Below are 20,539 nucleotides of genomic sequence, written 5' to 3'. Positions count from 1 at the left end.
CTGTGGATGTATTTTAAGGCCTACCATCAAACTCAGTGCCTCTTTGCTTGACATTATGGGAAAATCAAAAGAAATCGGCCAAGACCTCCGAAAAAAAATTGTGGACCTCCACAAGTCTGGTTCATCCTTGGGAGTAATATTCAAATGCCTGAAGGTACCACGTTCATCTGTACAAACAATAGTACGCAAGTATAAACACAATGGGACCACGCAGCCATCATACCGCTCAGGAAGGAGACACATTTTGTCTCCTAGAGATGAACGTAATTTAGTGCGAAAAGTGCAAATCAATCCCAGAACAACAGCAAAGGACCTTGTGAAGATGCTGGAGGAAACAGGTAGACAAGTAACTATATCCACCATAAAACGAGTCCTTTATCGACATGACCTGAAAGGCTGCTCAGCAAGGATGAAGCCACTGCTCCAAAACCGCCATAAAAAAGCCAGACTACAGTTTGCAAGTGCACATGGGGACAAAGATCTTACTTTTTGGAGAAATGTCCTCTGGTCTAATTAAACAAAAATTGAACTGTTTGGCCATAATGACCATTGTTATGTTTGGAGGAAAAAGGGTGAGGCTTGCAAGCCGAAGAACACCATCCCAACCGTGAAGCATGGGGGTGGCAGCATCATGTTGTGGGGGTGTTTTGCTGCAGGAGGGACTGGTGCACTTCACAAAATAGATGGCAGCATGAGGAAGGAATATTATGTGGATATATTGAAGCAACATCTCAAGACATTAAAGCTCAGTCGCAAATGGGTCTTCCAAATGGACCATGACCCCAAGCATACCTCCAAAGTTGTGGCAAAATGGCTTAAGGACAACAAAGTCAAGGTATTGGAGTGGCCATCATAAAGCCCTGAACTCAATCCAATAGAAAATTTGTGGGCAGAACTGAAAAAGCGTGTGCGAGCAAGGGGGCCTACAAACTTGACTCATTTTCACCAGTTCTGTCTTGAGGAATGGGCCAAAATTCCAGCAACTTATTTTGAGAAGCTTGTGGAAGGCTACCCAAAAAGTATGACCCAAGTTAAAGTACACCTATTATGGTTTTTAAACATGCCTCATTTTGTTTTAAAGGTCTCATACAATAGATTTACATGCATCCAAGGTCAAAAAAACACTTTAATTTGCTCAATTTAAATTGCAGCATTACCTTTTTTCCCCAGTGTCTCAAACGACTCCTTCAATGATCCGTTCTAAAGGATTCATTCTAAACTCCTTTCAGAGAGCCTACTTTACCCAGTCTGTTGTGATTGGTCTACTGCTTACAGCGCATGTCGGAAAGGAAACGGCTACTACCATATCCGAGTTTCAGCTCCATCTGGAAAAATTTCTGTTTTACCTTACCAATTTGAGCCCGAGTCAGATAGTGATACATCGGAAGATCAACCCGAACCACCATCGCAAGCATGATGAGAACAGGGCTTTTCTCAGTGGTAAGTTTATATGTAGTTTGACAATAACGTGAGTTAGCCGATTAGCAGAGGCTAACAGCTAACAGGCAAACAGCGTGCACTGGCTGTACATGTAAACAGGGTTTTTTGTTACCAAATTACGTAGGTTAGTACAGGAAGTAAGTCTGGAATTACTAATGACTCGTTTCAGGTGTTTAGAATCGGTTCTTTCTTTTGGGTGTCAATAACTCCTCCATATTTCATGCACTTTGATTTTTGAAACTTTGCAGACTTTTTTACATTTCACAAACAGCTATATAACACACTACATGAAAGGTAATATTTGAAAAACCATAACAGGTGCTCTTTAAACAATTTAAAGGCAATGCTACGAAATACTAACGAAGTGTATGTAAGCTTCTGACCCACTGGAAATGTGATGAAAGAAATAAAAGCTAAAATAAATAATTCTCTCTATTATTATTCTGACATTTCACATTCTTAAAATAGTGATCCTAACTGACCTTAGACAGGAAATGCTTTCTACGATTAAATGTCAGGAATTGTGAAAAACTGAGTTTAAATGTATTTGGCTAAGGTGTATGTAAACTTCTGACTTCAACTGTGTGTGTGTGTGTATGTGTGTGTGTATATATATATATATTTTATACACACACAGGCGGCCAAAAGTTTGGAATAATGTACAGATTTTGCTGTTTCGGAAGGAAATTCCGAAGGAAATTCAACTGAACACAAAGTATAGTCGGGACATTACTGATGTAAAAAAACAGCACCATCACTATTTGAAAAATGTAATTTTTGATCAAATCTAGACAGGCCCCATTTCCAGCAGCCATCACTCCAACACCTTATCCTTGAGTAATCATGCTAAATTGCTAATTTGATACTAGAAAAATCACTTGCCATTATATCAAACACAGTTGAAGCTATTTGGTTCATTAAATGAAGCTTAACATTGTGTTTGTGTTTGTTTTGGAGTTGCCACAGTATGCAATAGACTGGCATGTCTTAAGATCAATATTAGGTCAAAAATGGCAAAAAAGAAACAGATTTCTCTAGAAACTCGTCAGTCAATCATTGTTTTGAGGAATGAAGGCTATACAATGCTTGAAATTGCCAAAAAAAAAAAAAAAAAACCTGAAGATTTCAAACAAAGGTGTACACTACAGTCTTCAAAGACAAAGGACAGCTGGCTCTAACATGGACAGAAAGAGATGTGGAAGTCCAGATTTACAACTAAACAAGAGGATAAGTACACCAGAGTCTCTAGTTTGAGAAATAGAAGCTGACAGCTTCATTGAATTCTACACACTCAACACCAGTTTCATGTACAACAGTAAAGAGAAGACTCAGGGGTGCAGGCCTTATGGGAAGAATTGCAAAGAAAAAGCCACTTTTGAAACAGAAAAACAAAAAGAAAAGGTTAGAGTGGGCAAAGAAACACAGACATTGGACAACAGATAATTGGAAAAGAGTGTTATGGATCTTAACCCCATTGAGCTTTTGTGGGATCAGCTAGACTGTAAGGTGCGTGAGAAGTGCCCGACAAGACAGCCACATCTATGGCAAGGGCTACAGGAAGCGTGGGGTGAAATGTCACCTGAGTATCTGGACAAACTGACAGCTAGAATGTCAAGGATCTACAAAGCTGTCATTGCTGCACGTGGAGGATTTTTTGATGAGAATTCTTTGTAGTTGTTTAAGAAGTTCTGAACATTTTTTTCAAATTGTAATAGTAATTTTTTCACGTTATTAATGTCCTGACTATACATTGTGATCAGTTGAATGCCAATTTGGTGAATAAAAGTAACAATTTCTTTCCATAAGACAAAAATCTGTACATTCTCCCAAACTTCTGGCCGCCTGTGTGTGTGTGTATTTTATATATATATATATATATATATATATATATATATATATGTGTATGTATGGCAAAAGACGTGGGAAGATTTTTAAACACTTTGTATAACTAAAGTGGTTAACAATGGAAAAAACAAACAGATATTCTAAAAACTGTCATGATAAATCTCTACCTCTATGTGCATGAACGTGGTAAACACTCACCTGTTTTTCTCCTGCGGGGTGGCGCCTTTGCTGCCTGCACCAAAATGAGGTCTGAAAAGAATCTCCTGCGAGCTTCTTCCCCCGGTGTGGTTAAACAAACCACCTCCCCGTGTGAACGACTGAAGATGCACTTAAGCTGTAAATATATGATTAAAGAAATAAGATCAGTTTTTAAAAAACAACATACAGAAACTATATGAAAACAATATAAGAAAGGCAAACTTTCACACATTTCAGCAAAGTCTCTTCACCCCAAGTAGCTCACACCAAAATGAAAATCCAGTTATTATTTTTTCACTCTAATGTCATTCCAAACCTGTATGCTATTATTTGATTCTGTTGAACAGAGAAAGAGAATTTTGAAGAACCTCATGCAGCTCTTTTCCATACAACAACAGTTCATAGCGACCATATCTGTAAGCTCTAAAACAAAAAAAAAAACAACAAAAAAAAACATTAAAAGCACCATGAAAGAAGTTAATACAACTCATAGCTTTGTACGAAATTTAAGACTGAAATTTAAGTCATTATTCACTGAAAAAAATGAACTTCTGCTGAAATTTGCATGTAGCCCAAGATTGTGTCCACATTTGGTTACTTCACACAATTTTGCCGTCAACGATGTTGATGTGGCATTCCATTTTTACATAAAAAAATGGGCTAGATGTGAGCTTCAGGGGAGAAGGTTATCAGTGAACAACAACTTCAATTTAAGTCCATGCTCACACAAAACTGTTGAATAAATTCACAAGACTTGAAATACAGTGTACAAGTCATATGGAGTACTTTTATGGTGCTTTTGTTTTTTTTTTTGTTGATGTTGTTTTTTTCCTTTTTGGAGAGACATGGTCAATACAAACAGTCTTTGTATGGAAAAGAGCTGCATACACATTCCACAAATGTCTCCTTTTTGTGTTCCATGGGGAAAAAAAATAGCATATAGGTTTGGAACAAAATGAGTAAGTGTAAATAATGGCAGAATTTTCATTCTTGGGTGAGCTATTCTTTCAGTGCAGTCCTAGAACTGCACAGAACTACATAAAACAAATTACCCAAAACCCCTTAAATATACCATATATTCCACATAAAAATTACCATAATAAAAGACATTCACTTTCACATCAAAGCCTTGAGTTAAGAATCGATCCACTGGCTCATGAATTCAACATATATACAAACTGAGAGAGAAACTGCAGAGAGGATTTGCTCATAATCATCGACAAATTGTACCCATATTGTACTTTTTAAAAGCTGCCTACTAGAAGGGATCAGATCTCAGAGGCATTCTCCCCAAAAAAAAAAAAAAAAAAAAAAAAAAAAAAACAGCTCCCTAAAAAGTGTGTCAGACTACAAACAAACTCATTTAAAACTACTGTTGAACCCTGTCGGTTTGGCATTCCCACAGCATTCTTTGTTCTTTAAGTATTGTTTTTTATTCTTAAATGTTTTCCCCAAAAAGCACAGTGCATGACGGGGCCCAGACTCTCGAAACTCTATTTCTCCCGGCGTGAAGCATTGTTCTGCTCAGCTTGAACTTCAAAAACAAAGTTTGTTTATAAGTATACAGAATTTATAGGGTGAAATCTGAAACAGGAAGAAAATCAAACCCAAGTATGTGTGTGCTATGTGAACATGTTCGTGTAGAGAGGGCTGGTCCCGAGCGACCGCTGTCATGTGTCTAAGGCACGTGAGAAACTCCCTGTTTGAAGCGCTTTCAGTGATGTTGCAAAGTAGAACATTCTCCTGGATCAACATCCTTATGGAACAACACACATGACAATCAATCAGCTTTTAGCGTAAGGTTTAGGGTTATGCATAGGGCTGAGGTTGGAACTTGAACTACTTTATTAACCAAATAATTTCCCTCTAATTTAAGGGTAAGTGGTTAGGGTAAAGTTAAAAGGATGAGATGCTGAAACAGGGGCATGTCCTACTTCACAAAATCACAGTCAACACTAGAAATAGTGAGCCAATTATAACAAAAGGGTTCAAGGTCCGTGTACTTTTGCGTCCGTTCTTTTTTTACTTTTTAAACCCAAAAATGAAAAACGAAAAATGCGGTTTCTTCTTTATTGGTTTTAACATTGATGAATAGAATAAGCAGATACAAAGTCATTTTCTGTTGACTATTTCATTTTCTATTTAAAAAGGAATAAAGAGAAAAGGGGAAATGGCTAAATTTTCATTTTCTTCCGTTGTTTAAAAAATGTATTTACGGCTTGAATATTCAATATGCACATGTGAGCGGCCCTGAAATGCCCCTTTTATCTGATTTGTGAACCCACCCCGTCTTATGTAAAGTCTTAATCCTATCAGCCAGAATTAGAGTTGCGATTGCTCTGTAAATTTGTCTCAATTTTCATTAAATATTGTCCTGAACCACCACTAAATGTAAACTATGCATTCTATGTATTAGAATCTTGCTGCTGGGCACATCATGGTGTTGTTGCAAGGCGTTGCCTCTAATGGACGATGCGTGAGAGATCGCAAGCCACACCACTTGGCCATATGCTGACTGGGATTTTGTCTATTATATATTATATTTATTAACACTGTATGATTTTGTAGTACCTGTGTATTCGTGTACCACTGATAAATGTAATGTAAAAAGAGTTCTGTTGCTTTGGATAAAAGCAAATGCTAAATTAATGTTTAGGCATCATGAACACGGATTGGAGTGGACATCAAATTCTAATAGCTAGCTAAGATTCGGACACAAGGTGTCCCGACTGTAAGTCCGTCGGGATGTGGGACACGTCGTGTAAAATTAGGACTGTCCCTGTTATTGGGATGTCTATTCACCCCATCTCCATAAGTGCAATGTTCATTTCTGCAAGCCGTAGATTGCTGATAGAGTGTGCTGCCGACGTAATTACCTCAGCCTGGATGAACATTTAGTAAATATATTATTAAATGTCAAAAATAAACTTGTGTTAACTCATATTAACTCGTAGGGCTTTTATACAAAGTGACGCAGCTTTTTTAAATTACATTTATCAATGGGACGAGGCACTACAGTCACTACAAAATCATACAATGTTATTAATTCTAGCTGATGGGATTAAGGCAGTAGGCTACAGACAACAGGGCAAGTTGACCAATCAGATGAAAGGGGCGTTTCAGTGCCGCTCACATGTGCATATCAAATATTCAAGGCGTAAACTAATCTTATAAACACTGAAGGACATTTTTTTTTTTTTTTAGCCTTTTCCCCCCAATCTCTTTGTTCCTTTTTAAATAGAAAATGAAATGTTCAACAGTAAATGAGTTTGTATCTGCTTATTGTATTAATCAGTGTTAAAACCGGTACACGGACCGTTCAGTGACAGAAGTGTGATTTGTTGACAGAACAGAATACAATTATGAAGAGGAAATGTGATGATCCAAGCATCCTTTACGGCAGCCAAAGACTGAATGCAGAAAACCTGAAAATAATGACCTGTGTCTGGTTTGCATGGTCATGGGTGTCATTTTAATGAGCAGTTTCATATAGCTATTTTTAACTTTTGAATGGTGTGCAGTACCAGTCCAATTTCTGCAGTCTAGGACTGCAAGGGCCTTTGTACTGAATCGGCAGTTAAACATTCACTAAAAGTTTCTCCAAAGGCCACAGAAATCAGGACAAATGAATTCAGTTAAAGCCTAATGTCTCCTAAATATCAGTAGGTTCTCATATCCTGCAAGAAAATGGAGTCAATCTTAAAAACTCCCCTGTGCTGAACACTTGAGGACATACTCCCCCAAATGTTATAACAAAAGTACAACAAGGCACTAGTAAAGCAATTCTCCATAATGAGAGTTAAATAAACTCATCCGAAGAGCACTTTAAGGTTGATTTTCAAACATCATTGCGTGTTTAAAACTGCACTTAAGAATTTACGTAATTACTAGATGACATCATGGAGATTCTACTCTGAGATGTTCATTTCCTCACTGCAGAAATTAGTCAGTTCTATGGAAACGCATACAATGCCAAATGGATCCAAAAATGTGAGTTTTGTGCAGTTATGTTTATTTGATTCAATATCAGTCAGCCTTGATGAAAAAAAATAACTTCTAGCAGATAAACGGTTTTAAAATGTACAGTTTTTCTCTTCCGGAAAATGAACCAAAAATATTGATGACTCATACCGCACCCACTCATTTTGTCCAATAAAATGCTCTCTAGAATGAGAATGTCCCTCCCCTTTATACCACCTACTTCTGATTAGCAATAGCAATTAGCAAATCATGCTAATGACTGTGACGTAAACTAATCTTGTAACTAGGAGTTTGACATAAAAAAAAAAAAAAAAGGCAATGGTGTTAACCAAGGCTGTCGATTTACCATTTGATTATCATATATTGAATTATCTTTATTTGGGGGCATTTTTTTAGCAAATTTTTATATGTGATTCAGAAACATTTTATTAATTAATCAGCATGTCATGTTATTAATTTGATTAACAGCCCTAGTTTTTCCTAGTCCGAAACTCGTAATTATGACACCACGTGATTGCACTGTAAGATCTAAACAATCCCTATTCCCTTTATCAAATCACATTATTTTATTCCTTTGTGTCTCCTTTTGGTGGATTTGTTGCTACTCAAGTTGTTTTCAGGCTTCTTTGGTCCAAACTCTTAAGGCAAGATGAAGGGAGAACATGTAACCCACAAAACAAAGCCAGATGATTTTACCATCTCTCTGAGACCTGATAGAAGCCTTGGAGACTAATGCAGATTCTGAGAGGCAGAGAGCCGAGAGACTAAACATCCTTAGAATGGGGAAATCAAAAAACACATTTCTTGTCTCTTCATGTCTTTCCAACTTTAAATGAAAAACAAGGAGACAATAAACTCACCTTTTAAAGACTACACAGTTAACAGAATTCACACTACACAGGGGACTCCGCAAATACGCCTAACTTCTCAGGTTTTTTCTTGCGTTTTCAATAAAAATGAAACAAAACCAGAATAACCTTGGTTTTAATATTTAATGCCAATGTTACTATGTGAAATTCTGGAACATTCATAGGGTAGAGTCTCAACTCCTACCATTCAAATGATTCAAATGTTCACATACATTTTAGCTTATAACTTGTCAACCATATAGTTTTAAAAACTTCATTCTTTTTAACTCTTAATTAAATGGTCTGCCATTATCAATTATATTGTCTGCCATTTTGAATTTCAATGAAAAGTGCTTCATCACTATTCCTCCAGCAAAGTTTGTCCTCCACCAAATTGGGCCAGATGTTCATCAGACCATGGATATTTGAAAATCAATTGGAAATCACGTCAAAACTGTTTTCCTATAACAAATCTGACATCTAGGGAATGCTTTTGCTTGCAGATATGAAACTTAGTAAATGAACTAGTAACCATGCGTAAGAACCTTATTATTATTTATAGGATAGTAAAAAGAACAATAAATGATTGTGAGATGAGGGGGGGGAACAAGATCAAGAAATGACACAAGCGGGGTTTGAACTAAAGTCGTCCACATGAGCACCTAACTCAATGTATCGAGCACGTGTGCCAACCTGCTAGGCCACAGGCCAGACGATATGGGTAAAGATTAGTTATGTCAAATACTAATCAAAACAATGAAAAGTATTCTCTACGCAGATCCTACAGGTGTTAAAGTAGCAAACTAACAAGTCCACGTTCAGCTTTAACTTTTCACCACTGGCATCTCTCCTGCACAACGCTAGCATCAGCCAAAACTCACTCCTTTCCCCTTCACGGGGGCATTTACCTCATCTTGTGATCCATGCTACCTACCCCCTCTGCAGATGCGTTTTAGATAGAGGACTGGCATCTGTCTGTGCATCTCTCTCTTGAATGTGATGCAGTGGTAAAGTTTTTTGTGGTTATTTAGTTCCCGTTTCTTTTTTTGTTATCGGAGGCCTCACCCCTGATGTGCATTGCCACAGAGAGGACAGCTGTCTCACTGAATGTGCCAGAAAACGAAGGCCACTGCACACTGTTTGCAGTCTGGTTGCTTAATGCGGATAAGCTCTGGGCTAATGGACCTTTTTTAAATCTTGAACCCAAGTAGGTTAAATATCTTCCCACTCAACATCGGCCTGCAGAGGAAAATGGTAACAAAGTCAAAATACAAAGTAGAAATACTTTATAACTGTAATTAAAGTAATGTTCCAGGGTTCAAAACAATTGAATCTCAATTAACAGCATCTGTAAGGCACTTTCAATGGAAATGAATGGGGCCAGTTTAAAAATACACCATTTTAAAAGTAAAGCCACAAGATGTAAACATTATACATGTTAACATTATTTTAGTGTGATGAAATCAGGGATTAACTGGTGTTATGACATATTATAGGGTTTCCCACGTTACGTCGAAGTTGTAAAATTGGACATAACTTTACACAGATAAGATTAGTAAGCAATTTTATCACACTAAAATCATGTTGTTAACATGTATATTGTTTGCGTCTTGTGGCTATGCTTCTAAAACAGAGTATATATTCGGGTTTATGGACTGGCCTCATTTGCTTCAATTGTAAGTGCCTTACTGTAACTGCACTTTTTTTTTTTTTTTTAAATAAATGAGGGAAGAATCTAAATTATTTTTGCGGCAATCATTATGCCTCAAATGCGGTAAACTGAGCATAACTTGTAATGAACCTGCAACATTCCTTAATTCATTGTGATTTGAATTTGCTGACCATTTTACTTATTTCATGTTGTTCCAAACTCGTTTGATTTTCTTCTGTTTTTTGGGTAACCTATTCCCTATTCCTAAGTCCCTTTCCATACAGGAAAAGTGTATTGCCATCTTACACTAAAATTTGACGGTAACAATTTACAATAAAGGTACCATTTGTTAAAATATGTTAACATTAGTTAACATAAACTGACAATGATCAATACCTTTACAGCATTTAATAATCTTGGTTAATATTAGTTACAACATACACTGGTGAACCAAAACATTATGACCACCTGCCTAATATGCTGTTGGTCATCCACATGCCACCAAAACAGCGCCGACCCACCGAGGCATTGACTCTACAAGACCCCTGAAGGTATCTGGCACCAAGACATTAGCAGCAGATCCTTCAAGTCCTGTAAGTTGCGAGGTGGAGCCGCCATGGATCGGACTTGTTGGTCCAGCACATCCCACAGATGCTCAATTGTATTGAGATCTTGGGAATTTGGAGGCCAGGGCAACACCTTGAACTCTTCATCATGTTAAACCATTCCCGAACAATGTGTACAGTGTGGCAAGGCACATTATCCTGCTGAAAGAGGCCACTGCCATCAGGGAATACCATTGCCATGAAGGGGTGTGCCTGGTCTGCAACGATGTTCAGGTAGGTGGCACATGTCAAACTGAAGTCCAATGAATGGCCGGACCCAGGATTTCCCAGCAGAACTTTGCCCAGAGCATCACACTCCCTCCACCGGCATATCATCTTCCCACAGTGCATACTGGTGCCATCACTTCCCCAGGTAAATGCCACACAAATACACGGCCGTCCATGTGATGTAAAAGAAAACAGGACTCATTGGACCAGGTGACCTTCTTCCACTGCTCCGAGGTCCAGTTCAGATGCTCACATGCCCATTGTAGGCACATTCGTGGTGGACAGGGGTCATCATGGGCACTCTGACCGGTCTGCGGCTATGCAGCCCCATACGCAGCAGGGTGCGATCCACTATGTGTTGTGGCACATTCTTCCTGTAACCATCATTACATTTTCTGTAACTTGTGCCACACTAGACCTTCTGTCAGTTCAGACCAGACGGGACAGCCTTCGTTGCCCTCACGTTTCGAAGAGCCTTGGGCGCCCAACACCCTGTCGCTGGTTTGTGGTTTGTCCCTCCTCGGAACACTATTGGAAGGTACTCACCATTGCTGACTGGGAGCCCCCCACAAGTCTCGCCATTCAGGTCTTTACTCCTGCACATTTCTCATGCATTCAACACATTGACCACGAGAATGGATTGTTCTCTTACCATCTAATCTACCAAGACCTTGACATTTGGCCTTGTTGGGAGATGATCCACGTTATTCTCTTCACCTGTGAGCGGTCATAATGTTTCGGTTCATTGGTGTATAGTAATACATTTTTAAAATCAAAAGTTCTATTTGTTAACAATAGTTAAGGCACTATGAACTAACAATGTGTCTTTATTAACTAACATTAAGATAAAAAAAATGCTGTATTTTAAAAAATATATTGTTCATTGTTTGTTCGTGATACCTAATGCATTAACTAATTTTAACGAATGGTTGCTTTTTGTATAGTGTTACCAATTTAACTATTGGGAACTGTATAACTGCCCACTTGACTGTTAAAGTCACAAATTACTGAAGAGCACAATAATTTCCTGATGCTCCACAGCCTTCCGGCTGAATTCAGCATCCCCTCTGTTCCATCTAAACCTTTCCGGCTCCAAATCTCGAAGGGTCTTGATTCAAGTGTTCATGTGTGGAAGAGGCCGGGACAGTTTATTCTTTAGACAAAAGAACAATCTGACCGGAGGAGCTCTTGGTGTTATTGTGAAGCTCTATTGATCGGAGCTTTAGCACAGGACCCCCTGCCCAGATGTAGAGACCTAGGTAAGGGTGGTAGGATTCCGAATGAGAATGGTACGATTCTACTGAAGGGGCCATGGGAGACGTTTCAAAGCAGGAACGAGCTTTGTGGATTTCAACAGTCGATTCTCAGAATTTGCCCAATTCATAATTCAAGGCCTCTTCAAAACTATGTGAAAGTGTGGTTTAAGTCAACATGAAACAGCATTAGTTACCCATTTTACTTCTGTAATGTTAAAGATTTCTGACTGAAACTGTTGGGCGGAACTTTACTTTTTCATCTGGAATTGATTGGATCACCAAAAGTGCGTGTTCCACATGCGAATAAAGCCAGACCTGAATGCGAATTCACAGTGGATTGTGGAGGAGTACTTCCTTCCTAAAACACTAGGGCTTGGTGTCAATAAAGATTTCCAGATTTTATTTGATTCCGTTTCACAAGCTGTCGATACAATTCTGATACGATTTCATTCAGATTCATTTGGTTATCTTTCAGTTAAAATTTACATTTTGCTTCCATATGAAAGAATTTCTCTCTCAGCTAATGCTGTAAACTTTACAGGGATCCTTCTAACTTGGTCAACAAACAGAGGAAAACTTTAAAGAAAAAGATTGATCTTGGGATTTTAAGAATCAGTATTGGGATCATTCAAACGAAGATAACAAATAATCGGAACATTTTTATCCAGCCCTAGCTGGCACCCACTTTTAAAGAGAGATGTTTTGACTGGGATGTGGAGGCTCCAGGTTGCTTCCCTGAAACACAAAAGGAGATGTTAGGCAGTACGTTAGGTTCAGTCCCCATTCACTTTTATTGTACAGATAAAAAGATGCAATGAAAGAGAATGGTGACTGAGACTAACATGCTTGTCTAACATCTTTTGTGTTCCATGGAAGGGAAAAGCAGTACAGGTATGGAACAAAAACAGGATGGGTAAATCAGTTTTGGTTGAACGTTCCCTTTAACATCAAAAACATTCGAAACCTAACCTTTAAGGAAGTAAAAGGATCAATTTTGGTTTTATGTTGACTAAGTCAAAACACTATAGAAAAATACAATAGGTCATGTAACTCAAGGAGAATCTAGTCAAAGAAAACCGCTGACTGAAGATTCAAAATCCAAACAATTGAATTTTAAAATCTAGACACCACCAGGGACTTCAAAGGGTCATTCATCATTGAAAGACAAGTCAAATTTCCAAAGCAAATGAGGAAACAAAAATAAAGGGTGAGAGAATCCGGTACCATGGAGAGCATGAAATAACCAATGCATAATCTTCTGCCATCAATTAAACAACTGAGCAAACTGGGCTTTGATGAACATACCTTGCAGGAAAAAAAAAGTGTGAGTGACGCTTGTGTCAATAACATTAATGCTTTCGTTCTAAACACTCTCATGCCCTCCTGGTGGTCATCAGTCTCTACAGCAGGGCTACTGTTTGATCAAGGGCTTTGCCGCCAGCCAATCACGAGTCTCCCAGCGATGCACCCTGGGAAGCATGGGGTGCACAGTGTGAGCCGCTGGAGGCGCTTGATGGTGGATTGTGAGGGGAAATCACAGTCCTGCCAGAGCTACTCCCATCAGCATAATTAAGGAAGACCTTTTTGACCTGTGTTGTGTTTTCAGAACGCATTACTTATCTCTCTCTTCCACTCTCTCCCTCTCTCTCTTTCTTTTTTTTTTTAAAGTCTTCTCACATGTTCTTCCTGCCGTTTCTTTGAGAAATTATTTTAAATCCCCTGGTGTGCTTAGAAAGGAAAAGGAATGATGGGTACAGGTTGACACTAATCAAAAAAAAAAAAAAAAAAGTGGTAAAAGTATGTGCTCCAGACACATTGAGCTGAGATACTCAAGCTGGTGACACAGGTTTAAATCTAACCTTTGATGTTTCCTCTATAATTTCCTGTCACTCTCTGCTGTATAACAAAGTCAGATCCTTGGTCTGGCAGTTTGCACATGTACACCAAAATATTTAAACGTGGTGCTTAAGCAGGAGACACAAATTCAAATCCGACTCACATTATATCCCAATACCATCCCTCCACCCCCCTTCTCTCAAATAATCAAAATGTATTTATTTCATTAATTAATATATTTAATGTCTTTAAATATTAATAAATTAATATTTATTAAAACTGTGTTTAATAAATTACATTTGTTTTAATTTATTACATTGAAATAAATATTTTAAAATTATATAAACTATTCTATAAAAAAATAAAACAAAAATAATTAACAAAAACTTAACAAAAAATAATAATTTTAAATGTCAACAGTAGGCCGTGTATGATTAATGTAATTATCAATTATATTTTATTCAAATTTAATTGATAATTACATTAATCATACACAGCCTACTGTTGACATTAAAATTATTATTTTATTTTATTAATTGTGATCAATACATTTTAATTAAATTGAATAAATCCTATAAACTAATTAAAAAATATTCTTAAATTATATTAGCTATTCTATTAATTCAATTATAAAAAAGGAAAAATAAAAAATTATAAAAAAATTAGGCCAAGTCAGGTTAATTTTATTATTATTTAAATATAAAATACAATTAATTGTGTTTAATAAAATGTATTTTAAATTTCACATTATTTTACATATAAATAATTACGTTTAAATAAAATCTATGAATAAATATTTGAATTCATATAAATTATCCTATAAATAAATACAAAAATGTACTTGTTAAAAAAAAACAATTTCAACATTAGGACATGTCTGGTTAATTTAATAATTAATTAAATATAATGTAATTATGTTTAATGAAAAATAAATTAAATAAATCATATACATTTATAATTATATAAACTATCCTATTAATGAAATTACAAATAAAGTAAAAGAATTGAAAAAAATATATATAAAAAAAAGAATTTTAATTTCAACATTACACTGTGTTCTAACCAGACGTGGCGTGATAAAGCAATAAACGGTATCTCTTACATGTTAATCAGAGTTTTTGTCCTAACCAGCTGCGACCGTGAAAGTCGACATATTTTGTGATATTTTGTCATTAATTGGTTTGTACTGTATTTCTATGTCGTTGTGGGTAGCCCCACACACAGCAATATCTCATAAGTCCAAAAACTTGCTCAACATAACTATATATTAAACATCATATACTGTATGTACTCATTGTCTGAACAAGGAACAGACAAATATCAGGAAGAGAGAAGCTTCCTCATGGTCAGGTGGTAGAGAACATGAAAAGGCCATTGAGGAAAGACAGAGGAGATGCTCCTAACCTCGTCTGGGAGCTGCTGGTAGACGGTCTCTGCTGTGGAGAGGATGAGGAGTGGGGTGAATGAGGGCACATCCTGCAGCAGTGTGAGGAAGGTGCTCTTCACAGTCTCACTGATGGCTTCCCACCAATCACTGATGTGAGGCATGTAGATCACGCTAGGGACACAACGCCGAGCCTCACGAAACACCTACAAAGAAAAACACATTTAATCCTTTATTTCAATAAAAGCATTAATTAATTATTGTGTCCTCACTGGAAGTGAAATATTGCGCAAAAAAGCAAAAAACAAAGCTAATCTGAAAATATTAGATGTAACTTGTTTGATTTCACTACGGGCTATCCAACACAACGTGACAGAAATAGAAACCAAGCAATCAACAATATAGGTTATTGCAGTTGCATCTGGTTTGTTAATAGTTTGTGACTTGAAAGTTTAAAATTTTAGTATTACTGACATGAGCACACATCTTAAATAAAACATTACTAACAATGTAGGTCTACAGCCTCACACACAGAACACCTTCAACAGTGATTAGATGGTAATTTAGCAGACCTGAGCGCAGGACTCCTCTGGAGTTTTGGCACTGACTGAGTACAGCGTGGGAAGATCGAGACGGTGCACAGTGAACTTCTCCAGGTGATGCAGCAGAGCAGGGGCCACGTGTGTGCTCTGCCCCGCACCCTGAGGCCCCGTGAGCAGCAGCCGCGGCCGGTAAGAGGTGGGCTGCTGGTAGGCAGAACTAAAACAAAAACATAAGAGGCTGAAGTATTTCAACACAATACAAACAAAGCTTCTAGGGGTGTGACAATGTACTCATTTTCTCGATGCATCTATTATTAATCCTGACGATTGGGGCCTGGGTAGCTCAGTGGTAAAGATGCTGGCTACCACCCCTGGAGTTCGCTAGTTCGAATCCCAGGGCGTGCTGAGTGACTCCAGCCAGGTCTCCTAAGCAACCAAATTGGCCCGGTTGCTAGGGAGGGTAGAGTCACATGGGGTAACCTCCTCGTGATCGCTATAATGTGGTTCGTTCTCTGTGGGGCGCGTGGAGAGTTGAGCGTGGTTGCCGCGGTGGATGGCGTGAAGCCTCCACATGTGCTATGTCTCCGTGGCAACACGCTCAACAAGCCACGTGATAAGATGCGCGGGTTGACGATCTCAGACGCGGAGGCAACTGGGATTCGTCCTCCGCCACCCGGACTGAGGCAAATCACTACGCGACCACGAGGACTTAAAAGCACATTGGGAATTCCAAATTGAAAAAAAAAAACCAACAAAAAAACTGCCGATTAATATGCAAGGATTGTTAGTGTTGGTCAATAATTGGTTTAAACCACTATCATCAAATGATAAACAGCTAAAATCACATTTTGTATTATTATCTTAGATACATGTGCGATTTAAAAGGAGATATATGCGCTCTCAGTTCCGTTCATAAATCATTAAAAACTTTTCACCTTATGTCTGATCTCTCCTCCGGACTGCCACTGACTATCTCATGAGTAAATGGCAGCTCGCAATAGTGCATTTGTCTCAAGTCAAATGCGCTCAAACCATTTGATACAGCTGCCAACTCGTGTGGCCACTACTGAAATAAAATGCTTTAATTGTGGGGGAACTTAGCTATTATTTTCTATAAGCTGACGCGGGTTGCCAGGTTGAGGACACGCAACAGGAACGAGCAAACTGACAAAGGCAAGTGACGAGCCTCACACTGTAAGTTGATCAGCTAATGTCTGCAATGTTTTTATTGTTTGCAAATTATAAACCAGCTCATGTGGATTTTTTATAACTCTGTCAATGTTAGCTAGATGTATTGCTGGCTCCCATGGCTGCAGCGCACTTTGTTTGCCCGCTAACTTGTTTCAAATCTGGTAACCCGGGGTGTCAAAATACTATTGGGAAAATGGACAGTTGGCGGGATCACACAGGCCAAAACACAAACAGAAATTCCAGCCCGGAACGGACATTTCAAAGTAGAATATACTGGCTGTAGCATTGTTTTCGGAGAAGCCAATATTTTAACTTAACATGTTTCCTAAATCTCTGCGAACATATTATGATCATTTTATGCTTTAGTACAGTGAATATATATTACATATTGCACCTTTAAATTACTCCTTATTACACAACTTTGAAAGGAAATTAAATATTAAGTTTTGTTCTCTACATGTTTGTTTGTTTCAGAGTAACTGTTCTCAATTATAAACAAAACACTGAAACAGAAAAAGCACCTTTTGAACTTACATTAGCTGAATTCTGAATAGCCTTGTCAGTCTCAAATTTTGGTAATTTTGGTAAAATTTCTTAATTTCTTGAATGTTCTTAACTCACATTAACTGAATTCTAAATGAAGCTTGTTTCTTAGTTGAAGCACCCTCCGCTTCAGCTTTAACAAACTCATCATATTCCTTGCTGTGCCAAGCTATAAAGTGAGTAATCAAATGAGTTGCGTTACAAGTTCCAACGGTACGTCCACCTCGTGGAATTCTAGAAATGCAAATTGCAATTTTCCACCCCCTTGTGACTGACAGGAAATAATTGCCATGGATCATCTTCTGTTTTTAAACAATTTGCCAAATGTCCGATAGTGCAAATAATCACTTTGATCGGCCAATACATCAGTTTACAATACAACATCTGCATCCGCTGATTAACGTGCTTAACTGGCCAATTAACAGAAGTGTGTCAGTTTCAAAATTTACTGACGGAAATTGTCAATGGATAAATGGATGTATTCTGTTTTCAAACATTTTAAAATATCTGTTTACCAGATATTTATCTAACCTCCCACCTATCTATATCTATCTATCTACCTACATAATAAATAAATAAATATATATATATATATATATATATATATATATATATATATATATATATATGTATACACACACACACACACACACACACACACACACACACTGAGGCTGTAACTAGAAACCTAGAGAGTTTAAAACACTTATGAATTTGTGAAGGCCAAACAAGCTGTCTATGTAGGCAGCTCACTAGTTCTGAGACATTTAGGAAGAGTTGCTGACCAGCAGAATCAAGCCAAGCAGCTAGCTAAACAAAACTACAAGAAGATATCTTTTAGAGAAATAAAGAAGGTAACTGATTATACTGGCAGCAATTCAAGCACTGCAAATTTTCATGTACAGCATTTTACATTTATGTATTAAAATATAAAGATGAAAATCTAGCCAACATCTCAATTAAATGTGACTTGATGCAGGTGTGTGACAAATGTATTGATGACAACAAGCTATGCCATAAAACATGGTTTAAATTGAATCATGCAGAACAAATAAATGCAAATGTGTAGCAGTTTCACTCAGCAACACAAGCAGTCTTGTTGTTGAATGGCAGTTCTCCAGCAATCCAACAGATGGCAGCAAAACACAGTATTTGAGAGTACATGAGAGATACATAACTGATTTAAAGGGATAGTTCACACAAAAAAGAAACTTCTGTCATTTACTCACCCTCATGTCATTCTAAACACAAAGTACTTTTGTCCATGGAACACAAAAAAAGACATTAGGCAATACTGTTAGCCTCAGTCACCATTTATTTTCATTGTATGGAAAGAGAAAAAAAAGGTACAATGAAAGTGAACGATGCCTAACATCTTTTGTTCCACAGGAAAAAAGTAATGTGGGTTTAAACAACATGAAGGTGAGTAAATGATGACAAATTTGTAAATTTCTGTGTTCTGAGTAAATTCATTGGACTCACGTGGTAAAGTGGAGAAAAGGTTTATGGGTTGCAGATGAAGCTGCTTTCTTTGTGGATCCTGACTGAGTTTCATATATAGAAGGAGCACCAAGACACTCCTCGTCCTCGCTGTACGAGTCCTCCGCCGCCAACAGATGATTGTCAGTGTCTAAAGATACAGAGAAACTTCTCTTAAAGTAACTGAACTCAACTGGTTTTGCTTCAGGACCCAGATTCCACATTTAATATCAAGTGCGACCCAACACAGTACTAAAATTGTCTATCATACAAAAGTAATTAAAATATTTTTTTCAATAAAAAAATGTAATGTTTTCATTAGGGCTGCCCCCGACAAAAGATTTTCCTAGTCGACAAGTAGGTGTTAGTTTAAGCCATTAGTCGACTAGTTGTCGCACGTTTATGATATTAATTTAAATACTTATATATATATATATATATTTATATATATATTGGGGGGCATCAGAAAATGGTTTGAGTTCCAGGGCTGAGAAAGAATGTTATAAGTAACATTGCTAACACTGTTCTACATTACAGAGAAATACTAAAACGTAATGAGCCTTTAAAATAAAAATGTTACAAGCGCACGCACGAAGCGAGCCGCAGCAACACCGGCAAAAGCAGTAATGATTCAGAATGTGTCTGAAAAATCAGCAAGGAGACTGTCTGAACATTTTGTTAATTTATAGAAAGAAATGCACATATGGGTTGTGCTGACAGATGATGATCTCGGGGATCGGCGATGGTCCGAGTGATCGCTAATAGCTGATGCCTTTGACGATGTCAAGACGATATTTGGCTCGTTTTCCCATTAATGTATTAAATTATTATTATTATTATTATTATTAGGCTATTATTTTTATCAAATATTACAAATAATTTGCCCGTAGAGACACAGACACGCGTTTGAAGAAACAAACTTTATTATATCATTAAGAACAGATGACAGAAAAGCCGTCTATGCGCATGTATGACATGCTGTTTGTACGGAGGCGTGCAGTCTCGTGGAACACGCGCATCTAAAAGGTTCTCACTCTTTCTTTCGGTCTTCTGAATTTTTTTTGGTTGCAAGAACAGTATCGTCTATGAGTACTGCAAATGACCTCAGACATCTCAGATCAGGAGGTGCTTTGAGTTCAGTTCACTTTATTTCCACAGAGCAGTTCATTGTGAGTGCAACTCTGCAGCCTATATATCTGTGATTAAAACATAAAATAATACAAAAACAGGTTCACCTCGAACCATGATTTATACTTCAGTGATTATTATCATCATTATAATTATTATTTTTACATTTATAATTGGGTTTTTTTTCTTCATTTAAGTAATTTTCCGCCTGCAAGTTTAGACGGATACTTGCTTGACGGTAAATGGAAAGGTAGTTACTTATATATATATATATACATATACACACACACTTCTAAATTCAAACGAAAAGCAATTAAAGTGATTGAAAAAAAAAAAAAAATATATATATATATATATATATATATATATATATATATATATATA

The 20,539-nt window shown here is 37.3% G+C and overlaps 1 protein-coding gene across 4 annotated transcripts in view; it reads right to left on the bottom strand.

The window, feature by feature from the left end:
• LOC127409585 (ATPase family AAA domain-containing protein 2B-like) overlaps positions 1-20,539 on the bottom strand; it is a 137,155-nt gene that overhangs the window by 83,920 nt on the left and 32,696 nt on the right. For all 4 annotated transcript variants that reach the window (XR_007892013.1, XM_051644224.1, XM_051644225.1 and 1 more), the window contains exons 17-20: positions 19,031-19,178; positions 15,845-16,031; positions 15,293-15,478; positions 3,484-3,619 (exon numbers count right to left, since the gene is read on the bottom strand). Coding sequence is in view for 3 of the 4 variants with exons in the window: in XM_051644224.1 (XP_051500184.1) it covers positions 3,484-3,619; positions 15,293-15,478; positions 15,845-16,031; positions 19,031-19,178 (657 nt within the window). In the remaining variant the exon portion in view is untranslated. The remainder of the gene's footprint in view (positions 1-3,483; positions 3,620-15,292; positions 15,479-15,844; positions 16,032-19,030; positions 19,179-20,539) is intronic.

The sequence above is a fragment of the Myxocyprinus asiaticus genome, chromosome 19 (genome assembly GCF_019703515.2).
Source record: "Myxocyprinus asiaticus isolate MX2 ecotype Aquarium Trade chromosome 19, UBuf_Myxa_2, whole genome shotgun sequence".
Lineage (NCBI taxonomy): Eukaryota > Metazoa > Chordata > Actinopteri > Cypriniformes > Catostomidae > Myxocyprinus > Myxocyprinus asiaticus.
This window is presented reverse-complemented; position numbering and strand designations above follow the sequence as displayed.